This window comes from Pseudoliparis swirei, chromosome 20 (genome assembly GCF_029220125.1).
Source record: "Pseudoliparis swirei isolate HS2019 ecotype Mariana Trench chromosome 20, NWPU_hadal_v1, whole genome shotgun sequence".
NCBI lineage: Eukaryota > Metazoa > Chordata > Actinopteri > Perciformes > Liparidae > Pseudoliparis > Pseudoliparis swirei.
In genome coordinates, this window is record NC_079407.1 from 21,270,563 (window position 1) to 21,294,151 (window position 23,589).

Here is a 23,589-nt window from a genome sequence, read left to right on the forward strand (position 1 = left end):
TGGATTCAGGTCAGGTGATTGACTTGGCCATTGCAGAACATTACACTTCTTTGCCTTAAAAAGCTCTTTGGTTGCTTTCGCACGATGCAAAAGACCTGGACGACCAGTCCATGGTGGTGGTGTACAGAACCAAAGTGATGAAAATTGTGTCAATGTCCAAATATTTATGGACCTGACTGTATGTGTGTGTGTGTGGAGCCCACAGACCATATGGTGCAAGAACCACCCACTCATGTGGACCAACCACACCTCCCAGTAACACACACACACTCACTCACACACACACACACACACACACACACACACACACACACACACACACACACACACACACACACACACACAAGCAGCTGAAACTCAGTGTGAACATGTGAGGAGGATGACTGAGAGGGTGAAGAGGATAGTTTTCTGTCACACCTCTGTGTGTGTGTGTGTTTGTGTGCGCATTCGATCATTACATCATCACACACAATGTTTTTGTTGGAAAGTGTGTGTCTGCTCTGTGTGTGCGTTTTCCCCCACATGACTGAGGTGACTCTGTCTCCACTAACAGTGTTTGGTCACCACATAGTCAAGGGGAATGTGTGTGTGTGTGTGTTACAGATCATTATTTGATGTAACACCTCCAGTCTAAACTCCTCCCTAAATAGTTCCTGGTAAATGTCCGACTCTTCTTCTTCTAGCAACACTGCTGACCAGTTTGTTATCAGCCCTGGACATTGATGTTGTTTCTACTTTCCTTCAATTACTTTTTTACCAGAAATACAATCTCTATCTCAAACTTCGATTTCGTCGATGTCCCCACGGTGCTCCGTGACTGGGCACAAGAAACTTGCTGTGACACTGTTATTGACAATGGTTAGCTGTTAAAGGCATCGACGAATCACGCAGTGTGGAACGGTTTGAGCCACGCCTCCAAGAGGAAGTTAAGGCCGGACCAGGATGACACGCTTCATTACTCCTATCAACCTCGTCAAAGGCAGAACAGACCAGGTCCACTCGTTACGTATTCCTTTCATTTACATGTTGTTTGGTCGTTGTGCAGATTTTCTCACTTCATTTCATTTCCTTTTAAACGTGATTATTTTTTGACTACTGGCAACTTAAACCAAATAATCTCTCTGTTAATCCTTAATGGAAACAAGCAGTTAGTCGCGGCCCTTGATGATAATCAGAATAATAAATCTGAATTTGCAGTCTGCCGTGAAGTTTATGATTTAATTCCTCTGTCAGTTGGAGGAGGGGGGGGGGGGGTCATGCACATGATGTTTTCAAATGCCAACATCATGATATCATTTTCACAGATCACAGGCTATCGACTGCAAAACATGTCCAAATATTGTAAAAATTTAAAGGCAGACGCTCTCTCATGAGATTTTCTTGTAGATCCTCTTTATCCCTCGTCTTACCATCCTCCTCTTCCTCCATCTCAGAATCAGAATCAGAATCAGAATCAGAAACAGTTTTATTGCCAGGAATGTTTACACAAACGAGGAATTTTTTTTGGTGGAAGGTGCAACATTTGGACATGACAAACAAACAACAATCAACACGACAGAAAGACAACAAATAATGTGAAAGTGTTTGGGTGTGTGCTTCAAGTGGTGTGTTTTAGTTAAAAGTGTATGTTACGCGTGGCGTGTGTTTAAGTTAAAGTGCATGCAAATAAAGTGGCATGTGTGTGGAGGAGGCCTCAAGTTAAAGTGCATGTTAAAGTGACGTGTGTGGAGGAGGGAAGAAGAAGGAGGAGGGAGGAGGAGTGGGAGGAAGAGGGAGGAGGAGGAAGAGGAAGGTGGAAGAAGAGGTGGTAGTCCTGGGGGTGACAGTCAGTCAGTCCCGGGTTCCATTGATGAGCCCGACTGCCGACGCTTTTCCATCTCACTCTTCCTCCCTCTTGCTTCCCTCGTCGTGTCATAACTCTACACCCATCATTCTGCTCCCTTCCCTTCATTCTATCTTCCCTCTTCTTCACCTTTCTCTCCTTCCTGACACATGTCTCTAGGGCTGCAACTAACGATTATTTTAATAATCGATTAATCTTACGATTATGTTTTCTATTAATCGATGAATTGGATAAAAAAACAAAAAAAGCATTCATTTCCAACCCTTTATAAAAAATAAAAACTGACTTGCGTGAGTTTATTCGCCCAACTATTTGTGATATATTTGTGTCGGAGAAGGGGCGTGGCTTATCTTCGTGGCTTATCTCTGTGGAAACATTTATCTTTTACGCCATCCACCACGGAAGAATTAAACACTATTTCTGCTTTATACTTGTTGTGGACATCCCACAAACGTTGGAACATCTAACGCCCTCGTGTTCGGGTTCATGACATCACCCGTAGGCTCACACAGCTCGGTGACTTTCACCGACTATAGTGTCGCTTCTAGCAGCAGCAGTTAGAATTACCAACGGCACAACGTCAGTGATGACGAGCGCAACATCTCAACGCTGATTGGCTTTCGCAACTCAGCGGCGGGCGAATATTTCGCCAAAGTTTAAATATTTCAATTTGAGGCGAATTTTGCGTTTCTCTCTATTCGCATCATTTCAGCCGTCCGGCGAACATTTTTCGTCGTTCGCAACCATTGCCGTCTGTGCATCGACTGCATGGAATCTACTCGTGTGAAAAATACTCAACGCTTTTGGTGTGAACAGAGCATTATGGTCTTTCCTCTACCTCCGCTCTGGTCTTTTTGTTGTTGCTCCACTCCGCTCTGCACTCAACTTATTTTGCTTATACTCAAACATCTCTGCGACTTATTGAGTGGCGTGACAAAACGAATCGATAATGAAATTATTTGCCAACCCTTTTAATAATCGATTTTTTATCGATTCATTGTTGTAGCCCTACATGTCTGCGTTGGCTTTTTTTGTCCTCTTCTTCACCTCTTTGTTCACCTGTCTCCTCCGCTCTGTGCGATGTAACCAGTGAAGCAGCATCACACTATTATCTATAAATAGCCCTTCATGTCTCTCACTGTGAATCACAGGAAGCCTCTCTCTTTGCCCTCATCCACAAGTTATATTTTCTTCTCTGTGCTGTTCTAGCCAGAGGGATTCAGTTTATTTGTATAGCCCAATTTCACAAATTACAAATTTGTCTCGGAGTAGTTACAATCTGTACATAGACATCCCTGCCCCCAACCTCCAATCAAGACCAGGAAAAAAAACTTCAATAACTTAAGGGGGGAAAAAGGAAAAGAAAGAGAGAGAGAGGAGAGGGAGGACTCCTATGATGGACAGATGCAATAGATGTATGTGTAGAGAAGGACAGATTTTAAATAAATATACAATATGATGATATGAATGAATGAATAGTTATATCATAGTATATCCAGTAGATGGATTCCCCCACGGTGGGGAGGAGGAGTGGGCGTCTCTCAACAGGTGGCGTGCGTAGTCATGAGCAGGAATTCCACACACCCAGTCCATCAGGCAGATAGGATCTATGTGCCCTCATAGGGTCCGACGACCATGAGACGAAGTCAAAAAAAGGACCCGGGAGAAAGCAGAGTTAGTAACGTGTGATTGAGAGATGAAAATTCATCATTAGGGAGAGAAAAAGAGGAGACAGGTAATTATCCTAAAGCGCCCCCGCAGCTATAAGCCTATAGCAGCATATCAGATATCAACCACCACCACCAGCCCTCAAACCTAAGCTATAAACTCTGTTAAGGGGAGGGTCTTACTTAAACTTTTGACTGGTGACTGTGTCTGCCTCCCGGACTGAAGTGGAAGAAGGTGGTGGTAAAGGAGCTTAGGAGCTTGATTATCTCAGTCCCTTCCTCTCCCGCATTAAGCAGAAGGAAAATTCTTCACATCAAAGTGTCAGTGAAGTTAGCAGAGTGAGAAACGCTGTAGCGCTGCGGTAAAGTCTGCCGGAAACAGTGTGCGAATTACAGAATTACACGTGGCCGATCCAACTCTGGATGATTAAAAAGATTACATGAATGCTCCGTTTATCTTTACTATAAAGTGTATTTCATGGTGACACGTTGAAAGGTAGCTCTTGTGTAATTCTGCCTGTGTTGCATTTAGTGCTTGAGTACGCAAGACCAATCAATGTGAACTAGTCCTAAGTGCTGAATAAGATTTATCATTTGATTACAGGAAACAACGTGTGTGTGTGTGTGTACATGGAAGCTAAGCCGTTGATTTGACTTTTGGCCTTTTTTTTTTCATAACTTTTTATTTTGCATTTTCCACAAACAGATTAGTCCTTGACATCGAGAAGAAAATATATATATATATATCTACAACAAAATAAAATCAGCACACATCCAAATCCATCCATATCCACATACACACCCGCCCAACATTCCCACCCATCCCCTCCCACATGTTTATACTTATACATCTACCCTCCAAGAGTAGGACCCAATGAGGAGGGAGGGAAGGACCAAACAATCAAACTACATACAACCAAATGATAATAACTAAAGAAAGGTAAAAGACATTAATGTGAAAAATAAAATAAAAAATAAATAAAAAATCAACAGACATTCATTTCATACCCAGATTTTTCATAGACCTCTTTGTTTTGACTTTTGGCCTTTAATGTAGGGAAGAAATCGGTCCCATTTTAAATTATACCATTCTATGCTGCCCAGCAAAGACGAGCCTATCCATTCACAGGCCGCCACCCGGCCCAGAAGACCACGCCGGTCTGTGGCTGATGCAGCATTAGCTGACTTCCGCTGTTGGACGAGCAATAACTTAACTTGGCTCTAATATGGCCGTAAAGAGAAAACATTGCAGAATGGGAAAAACGTTCACCATAAATAATAACACATGGTTTTATTCCATGATTTTCTTTTCTTGCGTTATACATGTATATTTTCTTTAGTTTCTCTCTTTCTGTGTCACTTATTCTCCTCATTGGAGATTGAAAGACTTTGTCAGATTTGTTTGATGCCATGTTCTCACCTCCGGTTTAACAAAAAGACAAGAACAACACTCCTCCTTTGCCAACACATCTCCCAAGTTTGAAATATGGCCAGTCAAGTGCGTCCCTTTGCCCTCTACAGGCTCTCTCTCTCTCAAATTCAAGGATAATTTGTCACTGTATCTCTATAAGGTGTTCATACATTTTGATTTATCAAAAAGCATAAAATCAACCAGGTTATTGATACCAAATAGCTAGGTCATTGAGAGCAAAGGATGTTTAATTCAATGCTGAAACAAGTATATCGGTCGAAAGTAAATCTTTCATAATCTATTAAAAGTCATTTAAGTAATACAAAAATATTTTTGATTCCTTTCTGATTGCAGATTAAATATCTTTGGAGCTTCGAGGAAACTGATATGATATTTAATCAATTATTGGAGGAAACACTCAGCAGATTAATCCAAAATGAAAACCATCCTTGGTAGCAGCCCTATTTTGTCTTTTGCAAATATCGGCCAATTGCTCAACATTTTGGGCTTCTGACGGTGAAACACCTCCACATTGCTTTTTATACTTTATGATTTGCTGTGAAATAATCAAGAGGCAACCTAACAAATAAAGCCAATGCTGCAGTTCATCAAATGACCACTTGAGTCTGGCACGTCAATCTCCATAGAGCCTCATGTTAAAATACCTGCAGCAGAAATAATCATATTTATAAAAAACGGTTTTGGACTCAATTCTAAATTTCTTTGAGGATCATATCCCTGCTCGACTGCATGGGGTGTGAATTTTCATCCAATTTACTGATTCAAAGGACATTTGTATTTGCATATCGTCAGATTATCAATATATCGACGACAGCCTACTTTTAAAGTTAAACCGTGTCGTCACTGCCAAGATGGCGACAGCCGGAAATGCCCATAAGTAGTTGATGAAGTGACGTCACCCATTGGTTTGTAGGCTGCTGTTCTGAAGCCTTGAGTTCGGCTTTTTGGGTGTCGCCAGCTTGGAGTACGGCTGTGCCATCTTGGCTTTTTTGTAACCAGTGAACGAAAGTTATCATGTTTAGACGGCAGAGAAGTGACGTAGAGATGCCGTACATGGCTCTGGTAACGATCTGTCAATCACAGGGTTGCTCTGCTTTATGGTCTGTTTGACTCTAAACGGACCATAATTCATTAAAATGAACACCATGCTGTATTGAAGAAGAGTTGAAACTAGAGATTGAGACCATAAACTCATGTTTACTATGTTTACTGAGGGAATAAATCAAGAGAGCAGTAGGGTAATTTTCTCATAGACTTCTATACAACCTGACTTATTTTTTTAACCTAAAGAGTCGGCCCCTCATGGCTATTAGAGAGAATGCAGGTGTACAACACGGAGGTCTGGTCCATAGTTTACACAGTCTATGGTAAGAATCCAACATAACTTCACGTGCCTCAGCATTCATCAGATATTTGAACGCTCGGCCGGAAAAATTAGGCTCGTAGCCATGAAACACAACTCCCCTCACGAAGGTCTGCCAAGTACATGACACGCACAAGTAGTGTGACTTATAGTATGAATGCTTTTCACCTCACAGATGAAGACGGACAGGCAGGCGGCCGAGGGGAGACCGAGCCGGTTCAGAGAGCAGCCGGTTGAACACTCGGGCTGATCTTCATGTTGTTGATGCTTCAGTCTTGAGAACAGACAAAGCTGATGAGGAGCTGAACCTCCCCGGTCTGTTCTGAATGTTACCGACGAAGCCAAACACGACGTGTTTCATCGTGAATCATAAAACACATTAGGGCTTGGTAATAAATAAATAAATATGAGTCTTTAAACTTCCAACAGAGTCCGATTCTGTAATGACATGATGTTATCATGGTATGATTTGACACAATATCATCTACGACAACAATTTATTTTTTTAGAGTTGCCAAACAGTGGAAAACAGTTCTTGAGTGTGCACATCCGTTTGATTATTTTATGTAATGTTGCATACCTTGCGATGGTTCTCAAAATTGTGACTGATTGTTGCGACGAACAAACCTTTTTTTAATTAAAATTAAATATGCCAGTTATTTTCTCGATTTGATAGACTCTAAGATGTCAGAAATCACTCTTCCATCCCCACCGAGTCTTTAAAGTATTGGATGAGTTTGAGACCGGAGGAGTTTTCTTTCTTTTTTTTAAACGACTTGACGATTATCATAAGAGTTGGCGATTCATTTCATGTCAATTGAGTGAGTGATTGATTGATTTAAATTAAATTTATACAGACCAATATACTAAATCTTCCTCTGACAGCGATCTGAAAAACATACGCCATAACATACGAATAAGCAAAAACTCGCCCAAAACCTGCTGTTTGCTCAGTGTATCCTAAACGCCCCCCAGCAGCCTCTAAGCCTATAGCAGCACCTCTAGGGGCGGGACCAGGTGGACCTGATTCAGCCCAATAACTATAAGACTATCAAAGAGGAAAGTCTTCAGTCTACTCTGAAATGAGGTGACTGTGTCTGCCTCCCGGACTGAAGGTGGAAGCTGGTTCCATAAAAGAGGAGCTGTATGTGTGTGTGTGTGTGTGTGTCTGCAGGCAGCACAGGTGAAACAACACTTAAGCGCCACATTATGCGACACACACACAGCTGGCACCCTGTCCTGCCAGCCTCTGCTCATGTGAGTTTAGCAACACTTCAATAAGCCGCAACCCAGAGCTGGTGTCGCCCGTATGGCTGTCAGCATCACTGCAGTGTGTGTGTGTGTGTGTGTGTGTTCTCACAGTCAGGTGTAAATGTGTGGACAGCTGCAGGGCTTTTCACTCTCACCTCCTCCTGCCCTCCTTGTGTTTGTCCTCCTTGTCTCCCTCTCAAACGTTCACCTGCTCAGCCTCGTCTGAGCCGCCCGGTGACCCCAACACGCAAACACCCCCCCTCCTCTTCTTCGCCTATAAAACCCCACTCTGTTTGTTTGTTTGATGGCATGTGGACACCCATCTGCTAGGAAAGGCAGAGCGATGAAGAGAAGACAGCCCTGCCCACACTAAAGTGAATACTTTAAACATTTACGTGAAGGGGATCCCTTCCACGCAGAGAAAAGTCTTACGGTTTTCTTTTCTTCAAGGAGAGGATTTCTTTCTTCACTTAGCTCCAGTTCATCCTAAAAGTGTCGGATGGGCAGGCAGCTTCCTTCTTGCTCTTTCTGTCATGTCTCGTCGTTTATGTTAACTTTTAAGTTTTAGTTCTGTTTTCCATGTCCGCTTTTATTTTGTAGTAACTGTCCTCTCTTGTTTCAGAAACTTTATTTCCTGCCCCGGTGTTTCCTCGTTAGTGTGATTGTCTGCTCCACCCCTGATTGTGTCCACCTGTTCCCCTTTTCCTCATGTATTTAAGCCTGTGTCTACCTGTGTCTTGTGTCAGATCGTCTTGTCTCTTGTCTCGTCCTGATCGTTCTTGATAGTGTCGTTTTTTGTCCTGGTTTGCTTTTCCAACATAGTTGTGATTTTGTTTTGTACTTTGTTCAAGTCTTTTTCCATCATAGCTGTGATTTTCTGTTTTCTTATAAACCCTTTTGATTCCCCTGAACTTTGGAGTCGTGCTTTTGGGTCCTGTTATTTGAGTCGTGACACTTTCCATAGGCGGCTTTAATTAAAAGTTAAATATAGTAAAATACTGCCGCTTTTCCAAGTCCACAAAAGTTACCCACACAGAAAACTACCTCTCTTCTTTTATACAAATATAATGCATTATTCATATTCATTTGTAATTATAATTGTATTGTAATTATATTATTTATATATTACGACTACTGTTATTATTCTTATTACTATTGTTTTTATTATGATTATTATGATTACGGTTACAAATATTAAATGTTTTAAAATAATTTATTGCAAAAAGAAGCAGAGATGACTAAATATCAAGAAGAAATGTATAATAACGTTTGCCTCCTAATCACGGATGCACTCTTTGTCTAATGTGCATGGAAGGTGTCCATGTACCGTTTGACCCTTTGGTGCAGACGGATCAGTCGAAGCTGGTCCAGAATCAGGTTTTTGCTGGTGATCCGGACTTTGTGCCGTTCAGTGTGCTTGAAGTCCAAAGACAAGCGGACGCAGTAAATGACGGACTCCATTGTTACATGTGCTTCTGCTCCCAGGAAGTCCGGTCGGCCTCTAGGTGACGGACGGCGTGTGATAATGTCTCTCTGTGTGTGTTGTGTGCAGGCTGCAGGTTGAAGCTGCCAGAGAGGAGCCGCCCAGACGAGACGCTAACGGGTAAGCTGGGCTGGTGCGACACTGAGGACTGTGGGGCTTGCTCAGGGGCACCCCGGCAGCGCAACCCTCACTACGTCATTACCGCGGCTGGATGTGGCGATGCCAGTTGGGTTCATGTGGATGCAGCGATTCATGTCATTTTGGCGGAGCTTTGATTCTGATAATCTAACTAATAATCCAGATGGATCTAAAAAACACAAACACAACCCCCCACCAGCATCTGGATGTGATAGCATGTGATCATTATATTAGACTCAACTGTCATTGCCCAGAGGGCAGTTGCTTAGACCAGGGAATGCAGTTACCTGTACACAGTCAGATTAATACCCATAAGTGTATGGGGGTCATATAAATAGTAATACACAGTGATGGGTGGATATGTATACGCTCCATATTTACAGCATGACACGTGCAGTTTACATGAAGAAATTCTCTAAATGTTTTCTTCATGGAAAGCCATTGCCAAAGGACACACCCAAGACATGTAATATTCTTAGTTTTTTTTCCTCCTGCCTCCAGGGTTTCTGGGGGATTCTGCTGATAAGAGGGCGTTAACTTTCTTTTAAAATGTCATCATTGATTATTCCCAGCGATCTCTGCCGTGTGGACCGCCGGGGCTAATTTAAAACGGCACACGGTGTGTTGAGCCGATGTTCCGCCCATAAATCTGTGCAGAGTTCCGTCTCCTCGGTATCTTCGGGGTCGGCCCGTCTGATTAAAATAAACCTGCCTTCCAGTATCAGGTGTTGGGAACCATTAGGCCCACCAGATGTTGTTATTACCGGACGTTCTGACTGCTGTCGATTGGAATTAAACGCTTAATCATTCCTCAAAACCAATTTACAGGTTTCGTTGACATGAGAATAGTTGTGAACCTTTTATTAGTTCCTTGCGTGTCCTGTGCTTCTCAACTTGCCGCCACCGGAAGCTTCATGAGTTTAGTTTGGGTACTGACCAGAGAGACGGGCGTACTCCTATTCGGGTCATTTAAACAAAAAACGTGAGCACGTCCAGACTTTAAATTACAAGACCCGTTGAAGAATTTGTAGCACTGTTTTTCAAGGCCATGCTTTCCTCTGCCTGGCTGTAAATTATGTAAGATATGTCAATATTAAGACCTGCATCACTGACAGAAAGTGATTCCAGCAACTGTAAACATGTCCCGCCAGCTTTACTGCTCGATTCAAAATTGGAACGAACACAACATTTCTTTTGTTTTTGTTAAGAATCGTTGGTCCTTGTGTTTCTTCGAGATTCCTTCTATCTGCTAAATAAAAAGCTGATATGAGTAATTACTGACGGCCGAATGTGCAGTTTTTCTCGATATTTCCAATGTATCTATGAAACGTTCGCGCTTACTCAGTAATTCCTCGCAGCAGTGATTGAAAGGGTCTCCCTGCAGGCCTCCTCATTAGATCGTGTGTCATGTTCAGGGGAAGGCCGAGGGAAACCACAGTGTTTCACATTATGTAAGTCAGCTGTAATGGGATTGTGGCCGGCGGCTCCCGGCATGCAACACGGCTTCCATTATTTATGGGGTTGCCATAGTAATGGGGGCTACAGGGTGGGCGGAGTCTGACAGCTGCTAGATCAGGGATGGAGACCCTTCCCTTCCCCCCCTTCAAGCACACCTGTGTGTTTGTGTGTGTGTGTGTGTGAGAGAGTGAAAGAGAGGGTGGGGGGTTTACTGTCCTCGGAGCCATGTATTTTTTATGTACTGCATCAGTGTGTTGGAGATATTGCGTGAGTATTCGCAGCGTGTGGTCTACAACAGAAAGGTAACGAGATGAAGTCTTTCCATGGTTATTTATTGTAGTACATTTTCTGAACACTCAGTGAGCATTTCAGTGTGGCCTTGAAGCAGTCCTGCTTGTTGATGTTGCAGCACAGCCCACTGTCGTCATACTACATGGGAGAAGAGACACTCGAAGGGCCGCCATGGCCCAGTGGGCGAGGGCCCCGTGCCTGGCCCCGCTCATTGGCTCGGACTAGACCGTGAGAACCTGCTGCTTTTCTTCAATCTTTCACTTCTGATTAATTTGGACAAATTGTGATTATAACGAGTTTGATTAAATTAGGTAAAGATGATGAACGTGAAAGAAATAAACTAACCTCACCTCCAAACTCTGATATATTACCCGTCAGTAGGGATGGGGATCGTTAGGATTTTATTGATCGATACTCTAATCTGTTTGGCTCCTTTTTGACTCTCTCATTGGTTCTTTTTGATTACTCTGTGTGAAAAAAAGACAATTAATCAAGGGAGGAATCCACATTTCTTTATTATCTTTTTATGTAAACATAGAAGTTCCAAAATCTTTAAAACACATTCACAGCAAAACAATTATCTCAGTGATTAGCTTCCATTGATTGTGCTGTTCTTCATCACGAACGTTAGCTGCAGAGGACGGCTGCTCGACAAACAGTAGGAAACCGAGCTTGGCTTCCCGACCCATTTATTAACCATCATGAATATATTCATGCAATCAAAACTTAAACTTCATCATATCACAGATCTTTTCAAGAAATCGGGTCGTAAACATGTTGTCCCCCACCCAGACAACTAGAGGTATACATGAGAGATCCTCGGCCATTTTCTGACGTACGGAAACCAAAGAATGTGTGTGCAAGTGTGAAAGTGTGAAGTGAGCTGTGAAGGGAGTGAAAAGGGAGAGTTGTGTTTCTGCCCTCCATCGTGCTGCTGCTGGATGATGCTGTGCTTCTCTCCGGTTCTGTTCAGGCTGCAATGCGTTTTGGATCACGTTGGATTTATTATACGCCCTATTTGAATATGGTCTCACTTTATTCTTTCAGAGATGAAAAAAGAAGAAAAAGAAATACAGGCAGGGCCGAGCTGAGCTGTGACGAACCAACATCATGAGCGTAGGATTGTATCAATAGTTTAACACATGTAAAGAGTTTAAACTCACACACTTGTTTGTTCATGATGTTTAAATTATAAATGTAATCATTCAAATATCAGAACCATGTCTGTCATACCAGGTGGGAAAACTGATAAAGTTGTCGTGTGTGTGTGTGTGTGTCTGTGTCTGTGTATGCGTGTAATACTTGTGGGACAGGTGTGTCACTGCTTGCAAATGTGTGTAATATGAAGCAGATGGAGTGTGTGTGTGTGTGTGTCTGTGAAGTAATGTGATTCTTCAAAACAGGCGAGTCCTGTTAGCCGTTAGCTGTCAGTAAGCTTGGCTAAATAACGGAGCTAATGGCTACCTGAAGCATTTCATTACATTACGATGCGTTCTATTTAATAAAAAGGAGCATTGGGCAAATGATGACGTTATGATGTGTTCAAATCAAATGTTCAAATCAAAAGTCATATTGTGACTGTGCACCGGCTGCCAGGTGCCTTTGGCTTATTTTGATAAATGAATAAAGCTTTTATTAAAAATTATGAAGAAATATCAGAACATAAAAATAAAAAAAATTCAACGGTCTTGTTTTGGGGAAAAACACAAAGAGAGAAAGAGAGAGACAGAGAGAGAGAGAGAGAGACAGAGAGACAGAGAGAGAGAGAGAGATATTTCCAAGTGAAGAATAGTTTTGTCTAAATTCCAGTGGACTCATGTTGCTACTCGGCTTTCTTTCTATTCTTTGATCCCTTTATTCTCTTCTGGCCCCCTCTCCCTCCCCCTCTCCCTCCCCCTCTCCTTCTCCATCCCCCTCTCCCTCTCTCTCCCCCTGTCCCTTTCTCTTTGTCAGAATCGCTCTGTCTTCTGACGTTGAGTTCTTTCAGCATGGCTCCCGCTGTTCCATTTACTCCCTCTTTTACTTTGTCCTGTGTTTTTGTCTCGCTCTTCTGTTTGTGCTCACTTGTTGTTGGATAACTCAGAGCAGACAGATTCATCTTTTAAATAAAAAAATGAATAACTCATCATCCTCCATCCACGACAAACAACTGCGAGCAGAAAACTTTCCGGACGGATTAAATGGCGTGGCAGGGGAAAGATGACCAATTATAGCTGAAAGAAATTAAGAATAAAGAATTACAATTATCTTTTTGCGAATCACTTGTTTCTTTTATTATCTCTGATTATTTGCATTTTTCTTTGAATAAACATCTGTATAAAGACTGAAGTGTCCTTCAGGCTCCGGTCGTGGCGACACAGACTCATCCAAAAATATGAAGAAAAAAAAGGTGGAGCGAGTACGGAGCGAAGGCGAAGCCTGTTTACTGAAATTAATGAACTCGAGTCCACAAACCAACGGGGGACGTCCCCATGAGTATGTCCACTTCTTAAATACAGTGAATGTCATTTGTGCTGTGAAGATAAGCCGCGTTAACATGGAGGTCTATGGGGGTTGACTCACTTTATTGAGCCAGCCTCAAGTGGCCACCTTTTGAACTGCAGCTTCTGGCACGTCCGCGTTGGCTTTATTTATTGCGTATGAATGTCGTGTAAAGCTTTGACTGCAATGTGGTAATCGGCCTGTCGGGGGGGGGGGGGGGGGGGGAGCTTCCAAGGGACCAAAGAGAAGACATTTGACATCCAGTTGCAAATAGCGATACACCTTCCTCCTTCTCCACCTTTATATACCATGTATAGAGAAAACACGTTCAGCTTTGTAATAAACATGTAGGAATCTTCTGTCAGCTATTGGATGCCTCCACTTATTTATCTCCACTGCAGCGTGCGTGTGTGTTGCATCCATCATGTTTACGACTTACATTCTGCTTTTCTAACTGCTGTGTGTGTGTGTGTGTGTGTGTCTTGAATCCAATCATCGAACAGTATAGAGTAGAGTGTGTATCCTTCTTATTGAATGGACTTCCGATGGCTGTGTGTGTGTGTGTGTTTGTGTGCGCATGTTAAACCTATTAACTTCATTAGAAGATGGGCTTGCCACTCAAGGCCCTGCAATGCACCCTGGGATTGCGCCTTTTCGGCTTTTTTGCTCTTGCCCTTCAAAACAAAAGCTCAACATTGAGCATGAAAAAATATTGTAAAAAATGTATAGTGGAAAGCACCCTCATTGCAGCCACTAATACAAATACAACTTGACACACATATCTGCATTAATTTTGTTTTCACAGGTTGCACGTTATTATTTTGAAAATGTATGCAGTGTAAAACTCTTTATTGCCAAATATTTGAACTTGTTTTGTTTAGTTTTTCACAGGTTTTACTTCTTGTTATTATCTTGAAAATGATTTAATCATACATTTTTATTTTGTATAGCGCTTTAACAAACATTCATAACTGGAAAACAATTGGCGGTCATTTTGCTCGCTCTTGCTAATGTTACTTTTTCCGTGCTGCCCTCGTTTCTGAAGAGCTTCTGAAGAGTGAAGCCGACGTGGAAGTCTTGAACCTACATTCTCTGTGCTAACCAGCGAGGGCGACTCCTCCTCGTTGCAAAAAAGAGGTCAGATTAAAGAGAAGATTGTGTGAAAATTAGTTAAATAGAGACCATATAGCAGAGTATGATTCAGGGCGGGGCTACCTTGTGATTGACAGGTTGCTCCCATGGCCGTATACGACGTCTCGACATGGCGTCACTCCTCCGCATCCCAAATATGGGGACTTCTTCTTGCTTGTACACACACACACACACACACACACACTCAGTTGGTCCCTCAGGACAATGTGCTGAGGACAGATGGTCGTATGTGTGCGGCTCATGTGTTCTGATCTGCTTGCTTGCAATAACCTGCATAATCAATGAGCTGCAGACACACAGACGGGCGGCCGGCTAGTTAATCGCGCCCCGTGTGATTACACACAGTTATGTCATGACAGCAACCAGAATACCAAACTCAACCAGCCTGAGAACACTTTCATACGACAGAGTTCCAGGTGGTGGGAATACATGTCTGACCTGTGTTGTAGTTTTAGGGCGCCCGTATGGCGCATTATTGATCTATAAAGGCGTGGTAATGTTCGAGTCAAGGCCGTTACGATACTCGGCCCATTAAAAGATTGCAAACAATATGCTATGTTGTACCGCACTGAGGGTTCAGGGATCATTTATTATCATTCTGCAACAGAGGGTTGTACCACGAAGTGCAGTTGTAGCCTTCAGGTGACACAGTAGTGCTCTACCTATTTATGCTTTTCTTTTCTAATAAAGGCAGAACATCCTCACAATTGAGAAGCTGCTAGTTTAGTGTTTTTGCTCATCGATCATTCGACCATCTGACTAATTGTTTTAGTTCTAAAAGACAACGAAATTATGATTAAAGCATCAAATAATGACAAAATATTGCTGTAATTTTGGAGAGGGTACAACCATAAAACACAAAGGATTATGGGTAGAATGAAAGATTTTCTGATTTCAGAAGATTCTGCCCTTTTCAATGCCTGTTTATATATATATATATATATATATATTATATTATGTATATGTAAAAATAAATGTTTGTGTATATATATATGTATATATAGCACTTCAGTGGCACTTAAATAGCTCTTATTATGGTACTTTTGTAGTTCGACTATGTTGAGGAAATGTTACTTTCTGTATTCTTGTTGTTCTTAGTTTGTGCTCTCGGTTGAATGCACTTATTGTAAGTCGCTTTGGATAAAAGCGTCTTCTAAATGACATGTAATGTAATGTAATTTATATATATATATATGTATATATACAAGTATATGTATATATATATGAGTATATATATACAGGACTGTCTCAGAAAATTAGAATATTGTGATAAAGTTCTTTATTTTCTGTAATGCAATTAAAAAAACAAAAATGTCATGCATTCTGGATTCATTACAAATCAACTGAAATATTGCAAGCCTTTTATTCTTTTAATATTGCTGATTATGGCTTACAGCTTAAGAAAACTCAAATATCCTATTTCTAAATATTAGAATATCATGAAAAAGTATACTAGTAGGGTATTAAACAAATCACTTGAATCGTCTAATTAACTCGAAACACCTGGAAACACATTTTCAAATGTTTGATTTTGTTTTGCTGTTATAAATCTTTTTTTAACTTGGTCTGAGGAAATATTCAAATTTTATGAGATAGGATTTTAGAGTTTTCTTAAGCTGTAAGCCATAATCAGCAATATTAAAAGAATAAAAGGCTTGCAATATTTCAGTTGATTTGTAATGAATCCAGAATGCATGACATTTTTGTTTTTTTAATTGCATTACAGAAAATAAAGAACTTTATCACAATATTCTAATTTTCTGAGACAGTCCTGTATATACATGTTTGTGTATATATGTAAATATAAATGTTTGTGTATATATATATATATGTATATATATATATATATATATATACATATATATATATAGGCTTGTTGTGTCCTTCGTTAATGCAGAAGAAAACCACCTCCCTCCTCCTCTTTCGCTTTCTCCTCACTTATCGGTTATTATATGTTTGGCCACGTCCTCTTGAAAATGACCATCTGTCTCCCTTCCACACATACACACACACACACAAACACACTCACACACACACACAAACACACTCACACACCCACACACACACACACACACACACAACCTGATTGCCAGCTGTGTGTGTGTGCAACCTGCTAGTACATTATTCCATTTGGTTTTTCCTTGTGTGTCTTAAAGCAGACGGGTGGCGTTGTTTTACTCTGGTTTTCTTATTGTTGACAAATCCCATGAAAAGTGTCCGTCTCCAACGTGTCGTCTGACTTCCTGTCTCTGGCTCTCCGCTCCAAGGAGGACTGGGCGACGTGACAAGAAATAAACTATCACAATATCTTTCGGCAAATACCTCAATATCGGTATTCTGACGACATTGTCGAATTGATTATTAGTGCTTTTACAAACACAACACAACATTTTCCACAACGCGATTTTTGATAGATAATCATCTTTGATATAATATCACAGTCTGGAAGTTCAGAAGATTGCATCAATTAACTGTAATGCAGTAAAGAACAATGGTTGTCTTAGATGATAATCCAAAATGTAAGACGACGCCTACTCTCATATCTCGATATATTGCCCAGCCCTGTAGCTCCAAACCCATTGGTTCGTACTGTGGGTTTAACATTGCAGAAACAGGGGGACTACTTTCAGCGGCGGACTAATCCACATGTGTTCCTCTAGTGAGTGTTTGTGGCAGCAGGACGGTGGATTGAGTCAAAAGTTATGGCACAAAGGCAACAAATGAACCGAGTAGAATGAAAAATAGTCTTATTCAGGCTGAATGATGAACATGTTGAATAATAACGGTGTGTGTGATGTGGAAACCAGGGACTCTCCTGAGGTTGAAACTTCAAAGGCCCAAATTCTAATGTGTGTGTGTGTGTGTAGACTGAGAATATATTCTGTGTGAGGTTTCGTGCTCATTTTGGGATTTGCACATATCCATGTATAAAGATGCTGTCTGCTCTGTAAAATATGTAAAAATATACATTTGAAGTCCGGGCCTCGGGCTCTGTCTCTCCACCATGGTTGACGACGTGGAGTTCTTTGTCTCCGTCGCTCCGCTGTCCACGCCTCAACTCAGACCGGATCCAGTCTTTTCGTTCCATTATTTCAAAATAAAAGCCCTAGACATTTACACCATGTACCAAAAGGGAACTCAAGTGAACCCAGAGCATTTTGGTAAAAATCGTTCATTCATGTGAAAGGGCTCCGTGGTGTTGGTAGCTTTACTCACGCTGCCTGAGCTTTCATATCAACAAGAGGCAGTAGACTGCCTGTCTTTCTTTCTCTTTCGTTCTGTTTTTTTCTCCTCTTTGGCCAGCAGGCCGCAGCGACGCCTCTGTTTCTTTGTCTCTTCCTGTTTATGTCTCTTATTTATTGCCACAAACACACACACACGCTGAGATTGTTTATGCCCATGATCGAGTGTGTTGGAACAGCAGCAGCTCCAGGGGCGGCCAGGGGCTCTGTGGCCCCTTCATGCCCAGAGACACTAAGCGCTCCTGGGCAACGACATGGGAGGGGAGGGGGCGGGGGGGGGGGGCTTGTTTAACAAGGATGGACGCAGAGAAGGGACCTGTGTGGGTGGGTGTGGGTGTTGCAGTGTCTGAAGAAATGATGCTGCTGTCAAATGGAACATGAATCTCGCCACAGATTTGTATAAATGCAACACAAATGAAGATTGAAAATATATTTTCATTGGTCGTATCATGTGTCTCCCCAGAGATGCAACCCAGATATGTTCTGACACTTCCCAGTTTGTGGCTGCAACTTTAAATATGTCAATTATCAATGATGTGCTAATTATTCTCTTGTGAAAAATGACAGTTACAATTTACCAAAGTGATCTCTTCAACAAATGTTTTTTTCTTCTTCTGACTAACCGTCCAAAACCTGAAGAGGCAGCGCTGAGCGGATCCAGTCATTTTGTTCCAGCATTTCAAAATAAAAGCCCTAGACATTTACACCGTGTGCCAAAAGGAAACTCAAATGAACCCAGAGCATTTGGGTTAAAAACACATCATTCACATGAAATGACTCCGTGGTGTTGGTAGCTTTACTCAGGCTGCCTGAGCTTTCATATCAACACATGGCCTTCTTTATGGATTCTCAAAACCGTAACAAGCACACTGTCCACCGCTTGCCGGTGTATCTTATTAAATTGGGTGTAATGCAGGGAACACGCTGGGTTTAAATAAAGAGCTGCAGTGCAGGAGGAGAGAGGGAAAACGCAATGACATGCACTTATGTGTGGTTTCAGTGTGTGTGTGTGATGCTTGGGTGATGTAAGTGTGTGTGTGAGATGTGTGTGTGTGTGTGTTTCTTCCAGTAAACGTGGCTGCAGATGCTGACATGGCGTTTCCAGGAAGTGCTGCTGTTACACGGCAACTTTCTCTTTGTGTGTGTGTGTGTTTTTTGGTCGTTAGATGTGCATTTTAAACATGCTGTCACTGTTAGGTTGAGTTCTGTTGCATTTTCAATAAAAATAGAGAGCACTGATAACAGGTACTGTTTCCTACTGATTGACTCACAGCCTTGTGTGTGTTTTTATAATGATCATGTACAACACACACTCCTTCTTCTGTATATGTTTCTTAGAGTTGTGGACTACAAGCACATTTACTTTTATCAGAAAAATGATGTACGTTAGTGAGTGGAAGTAGAAAAATGGTTGTTTGAATTTGAATCCCTTTTGAATTGTGTCATGAAGAGAATCATCAAGAGAATCCTGCTAAGTCGCAGGCTAAACACGTCGGGTGATAATCATGTGATAATCGAGTGTAATGTGGGTCAGAGAAACTGGTCGGACATGATTAACTATGATGGGGAGCAGAGGAGAGGCAGGATGAGAGAAACTGAGAGATGGATGAGGCAAAAAGCCCACATTTAATAGGTGAGAAAAATTGGTGGGAAAAAAGGAGCGGAGGAGATGAAAAGTGGTAAAGTTGTCAACCGGAGAAATGTGTCGGTCATGATGGCGACGGCAATTGGTGACTCACTGAGAGGCGCTGTAATCATTGTGTGTGTGTGTGTGTGTGTGTAATTCTAGATATCATATACGATATTTCTCATCAGTCACACACACACAGTCATCAACGCTCCACTGAGTACTGTGTGATGAGACAGAGGTGTCTCTTGTCTGTCTCTGCACACAGTAAACAAAGACGGTTTATGTTTCACGGTTTGGATGTTTTTTTCTTTCAAACTTTTTTTCCCTGCACTGTTTTTCTCCAGTTTTTGCAACCGGTGACTATATTTGGTCTGCGGAGGACTTGGCGTATAATCACCTTGTAGCCCCGCCCTAAAGTACACTCTGCTTTATGGTCTATTGACTCTAATGACCATGATTTAATAAATGAACATCATGATGTATTGAAGAAGACTTGAAACTAGAGATTGAGACCATAAACTCATGTTTACAATGTTTCCCGAGGGAATAAATCAAGAGAGAAGTAGAGTCCTTTTATATAGACTTCTATACAACCAGAGGAGTCGCCCCCTGCTGGCCAGTAGACAGAACACAGGTGGAAGACACTTTGCATTGGCTTCACTTTTCTGGGCCAGAGGTTGTCGCCTCTGTTGATCAGTGATTCCTCCCAGTGGTCGGGGTCACACAGTCTTTCTCTTTAATGGGTTGTCTTGTTTGGAAAAACCTCAGGCTGTGGTGGAACTCAGATAGTTTTAGAAGATGACTGAGTGTGTGTGTGTGTGTGTGTGTGTGCATGTGTGTCATGTAGCAGACAGTGTGTGGGTTTGTTTGATAACAGGGCTCAGCTGAAATTGACAGCAACGTCAGAAATACGAGACCTCTGCTGTCTCGTCCCCAGTCTGTGAGTGAGTGTATGTGTGTTTGTAAGCCTGTGTGTGTGTGTGTGTGTGTCGGCCACGACGTTTCCCCACTTCCTCGTGTGACTCACCTTATGACATCATGCCGTGACATCACTGTTTTGCTCATAAGGTCGTTGGAGCACCACCACTCTCTCAGTCTCTCTCCTTGTGTTGAACTCGAAGTGGATTTTCAAAGTTTTCTCTTCATTCTCTTTGTTGTTGTTGTTGTTGTTTGTTAGTGGATCCGTTTGACGCTGCACACATGTGTGTCTGCCTCTGCTAAGGTAAGAGTTGGGGAAGTATTCCGTCTTTGGTGATTCAAGTTGGTTTTCAAATCTTCCGTGTTTGCTTACACTGAAACCATTTTTATTGTCTTCATAAATCTGATCTTAATCAGAGACGAAAAAAACCCCGTCATGCTTCAGATGCTGTTATTTTTGGCTCCTCGTGTGTGCTGTCACATGTCTTTGTTACTGTCTTTAACAATGTGTTGGGGGGGGGGGGGGTGGGGGGGGGACGCCTGCAAACAGAGCGGCAGCTGATCTGAGATCAGCTCGGTGGGACGTCGATCCCCTGATGCTGTAAACTGCCGATGCGTTTCTTCGCGTGGTCATTTTCATTTGACTCACTGGTCTTCTGCTTTGTCTTTAATCAGTTTGCTTGATGTCTTCTGGAGTGTTTCAAGGCTGAGAAAAGGACCGTGAAACCGGAGGTTATTATGGGAAGCCTGATTGAAGAGGTGCTATTGAGTTGCATTATGGGAAGTGTAGGATCCAGTGTAAAAGTCAGGCGAAAAAAACATTTGTTCATGAATAAGAATCATTTTCCACACAGTTACATGTGTTTAATGCATGTTTTACATTTTTTTTTTTATTCTTACCACCGAATAACCCAATATTCACTCTAGAAGGCAACGTAATTTGTTTCCTGGTCCAGGTCGCAGCTTGCCCCCCCCCCCCCCCTTGTGAGGTTGTTGTGAAAACCAATCATTAAAATGTCCCTCTTTGCCTCTCAGCTGTGTGTGTGTGTGTGTTGTGTGTGTGTGTGTGTGTGTGTGTGTGTTTGTGTTCATGTGTTTGTGTTTGTGTGTGCACGTATATATCATCTCATGACCAGGCAGAAAGTTGCTCTTTTCCTTCTCACAACATTTAGGTCTGAGTGAGTCAGTAGACACACACACACACACACACACACACACACACACACCATGGTTTCGTGTTTACAGATCAAACAGACCCCTCAGTGAGCAAATGGAAACTGTATTTATGTCTTTCTCTGGCTTGGACTTTGAGATTGTGATGAAAAGAAGAAAAGAAAGCCATCTCGTATTGTTTGCTCAGTACATGGGAACATTGACATAAAAAAAAGTTGATTTGTCGAACATCTTTCCATAGCGAGACAATTTAAAGTGCTTTACACACGACGTAAAAGGCATTCAGTTACAACATAGACACAAGACAATATAAAAAAACTAATTCGAAATATAAGTTAAAAAAAGAGTAAAGTAGAAGATGAAGATCAAATATAATCAGATGGATTAACCCTCTTGTTACAAACCTTTTGCTGCCTTATATAAGTGTTACCTAATGTACATATTGAAGTGTTTACCTTTTAACAGCCGCTCCTGTCCTTTCCTCAATGCTGTGTTCAGCAGTACTGTCCTGTCAACGTTATTTTTCAAGTACATTTTTGCCATGTGACTGTTGGTCAAAATTAATATTAATAAATCAAATCAATTCATGCCTTGTCAGCTGAATTTTTTTTAACAGGATGTGTTTGAAGCTTCCAATTTATTTGGGTCAACATTTTAAATGAAACCTGGAGGTGAAAGTAATTTTTTGAATTATTAGATTTGATAAAATAAAAAAATGTTAGCTTGGATTTGGTTGCTTTTTTCAATCAAAGCCCCCCCCCTCCCCCCTAACCCCCCTCTGTTTTCGTCTCTGTGCAGGAGTGGCCGGCTGCAGTCTAGCTGAAGATGTCTGATAATGGGGAGGTCGAGGACAAGCCCCCAGCTCCACCCATGAGGAACACCAGCACCATGATTGGCTCCTGCAACAAGGACCCCGCCCCACTCAACCACGGCTCCAAGCCCCTCCCACCCAATCCGGAGGACAAGAAGAAGAAGGACCGCTCGATCCGGTTCATCTTGACGGGGGGAGGCGACAAGAGTGAGTCCCGGGACGCTGTCGGTGGGATTGTGCTCATGCTGCCCTTGAGCAAAGCACTCGAGTGTGACCTTGTGGACGAGCGGATCATCTCATTTCATCCTCTGCCAGAAAGCAAATGAACTTATATCTCGCATCTTCTCGTGCTATAACGGGATCTCAGTTTTGATCTCCGAACAAACACGTTGAAGAACTCACTGTTTGCTTCCACATACACTGACAGGTGCATTGTGGGTAACAGGCGGTCCTGTATCATGGACCCCAGAGGGATTAGCTTCCAGCATATACAGAGTTCACTTTGTCGTCTTTCTCTCAAAGACTTTCTTTTTGCTTTCTCTGTGTTTCTTCCATCCTCATCGTCCCCTAGCTCCTTTTCTGCTTCCTAATTTCCTCTCTCATGCTTCCTTCAGGTCCATTTTGACTAATTCTCTCATATTTTGAGACCTTTTTCAGGAATTTTAACGAACTAGGGTCTCTTATTACTTCCTCCTCAAGAGCTTTTGAAAAAAAGATCGTCTTCTACAGTCTGTGTAATTATTGAACTGGTACAGCTGCTGCTCCTCTGCAGCCTCTGAGGGCCAAGTTAGGAATCCAAATCATTTTGTTTGTCCTCATACCTTTTTATTCCAAAGGGAAATTAATTATCGGACCATCCTGCGTACTGAAATATATAATCTAGTATAATCTGGTCCGTAAAATGTTAATCTCCTTTCCTTTCTTTTCTTCCAGCCTATAAGAAGAAGGAGCGTCCAGAGATTTCCCTGCCTTCTGATTTTGAACACACCATCCATGTCGGCTTCGACGCCGTTACCGGGGAGTTTACTGTAAGTGTGTATGTGTGTGTGTGTGTGTGGTCACAACCACGGCGTGTATTTGTGCATCTGTTGTGTTTGCGCCTTACTTTTTAATTGCTTACCAAAGCACCCGTGTTCATTGATGCGTGTGTGCGTGTCTGTGTGTGGCATTTGGCAAATGAACCTTTTTAAAGAGTCACATTTGACAAAGAAGCCTTGTTTAGCCGACTCACTTGATCCGCCGGACTGAGCTCTTAT

General features: G+C 42.0%; 1 protein-coding gene across 2 annotated transcripts in view; it reads left to right on the plus strand.

Annotated features, from left to right (window-relative positions):
- The window catches only part of pak1 (p21 protein (Cdc42/Rac)-activated kinase 1), a 42,228-nt gene that overhangs the window by 4,843 nt on the left and 13,796 nt on the right, over window positions 1-23,589 (plus strand). Inside the window, exons 2-4 of one of the 2 annotated variants that reach the window (XM_056441654.1) lie at window positions 9,109-9,159; window positions 22,321-22,540; window positions 23,267-23,361. In XM_056441654.1, coding sequence (XP_056297629.1) covers window positions 22,348-22,540; window positions 23,267-23,361 — 288 coding nt within the window. In that variant the 5' untranslated portion in view covers window positions 9,109-9,159; window positions 22,321-22,347. Of the gene's footprint in view, window positions 1-9,108; window positions 9,160-20,478; window positions 20,654-22,320; window positions 22,541-23,266; window positions 23,362-23,589 lie in introns of those variants that run through there. The other variant, XM_056441655.1, reaches the window with a different exon arrangement.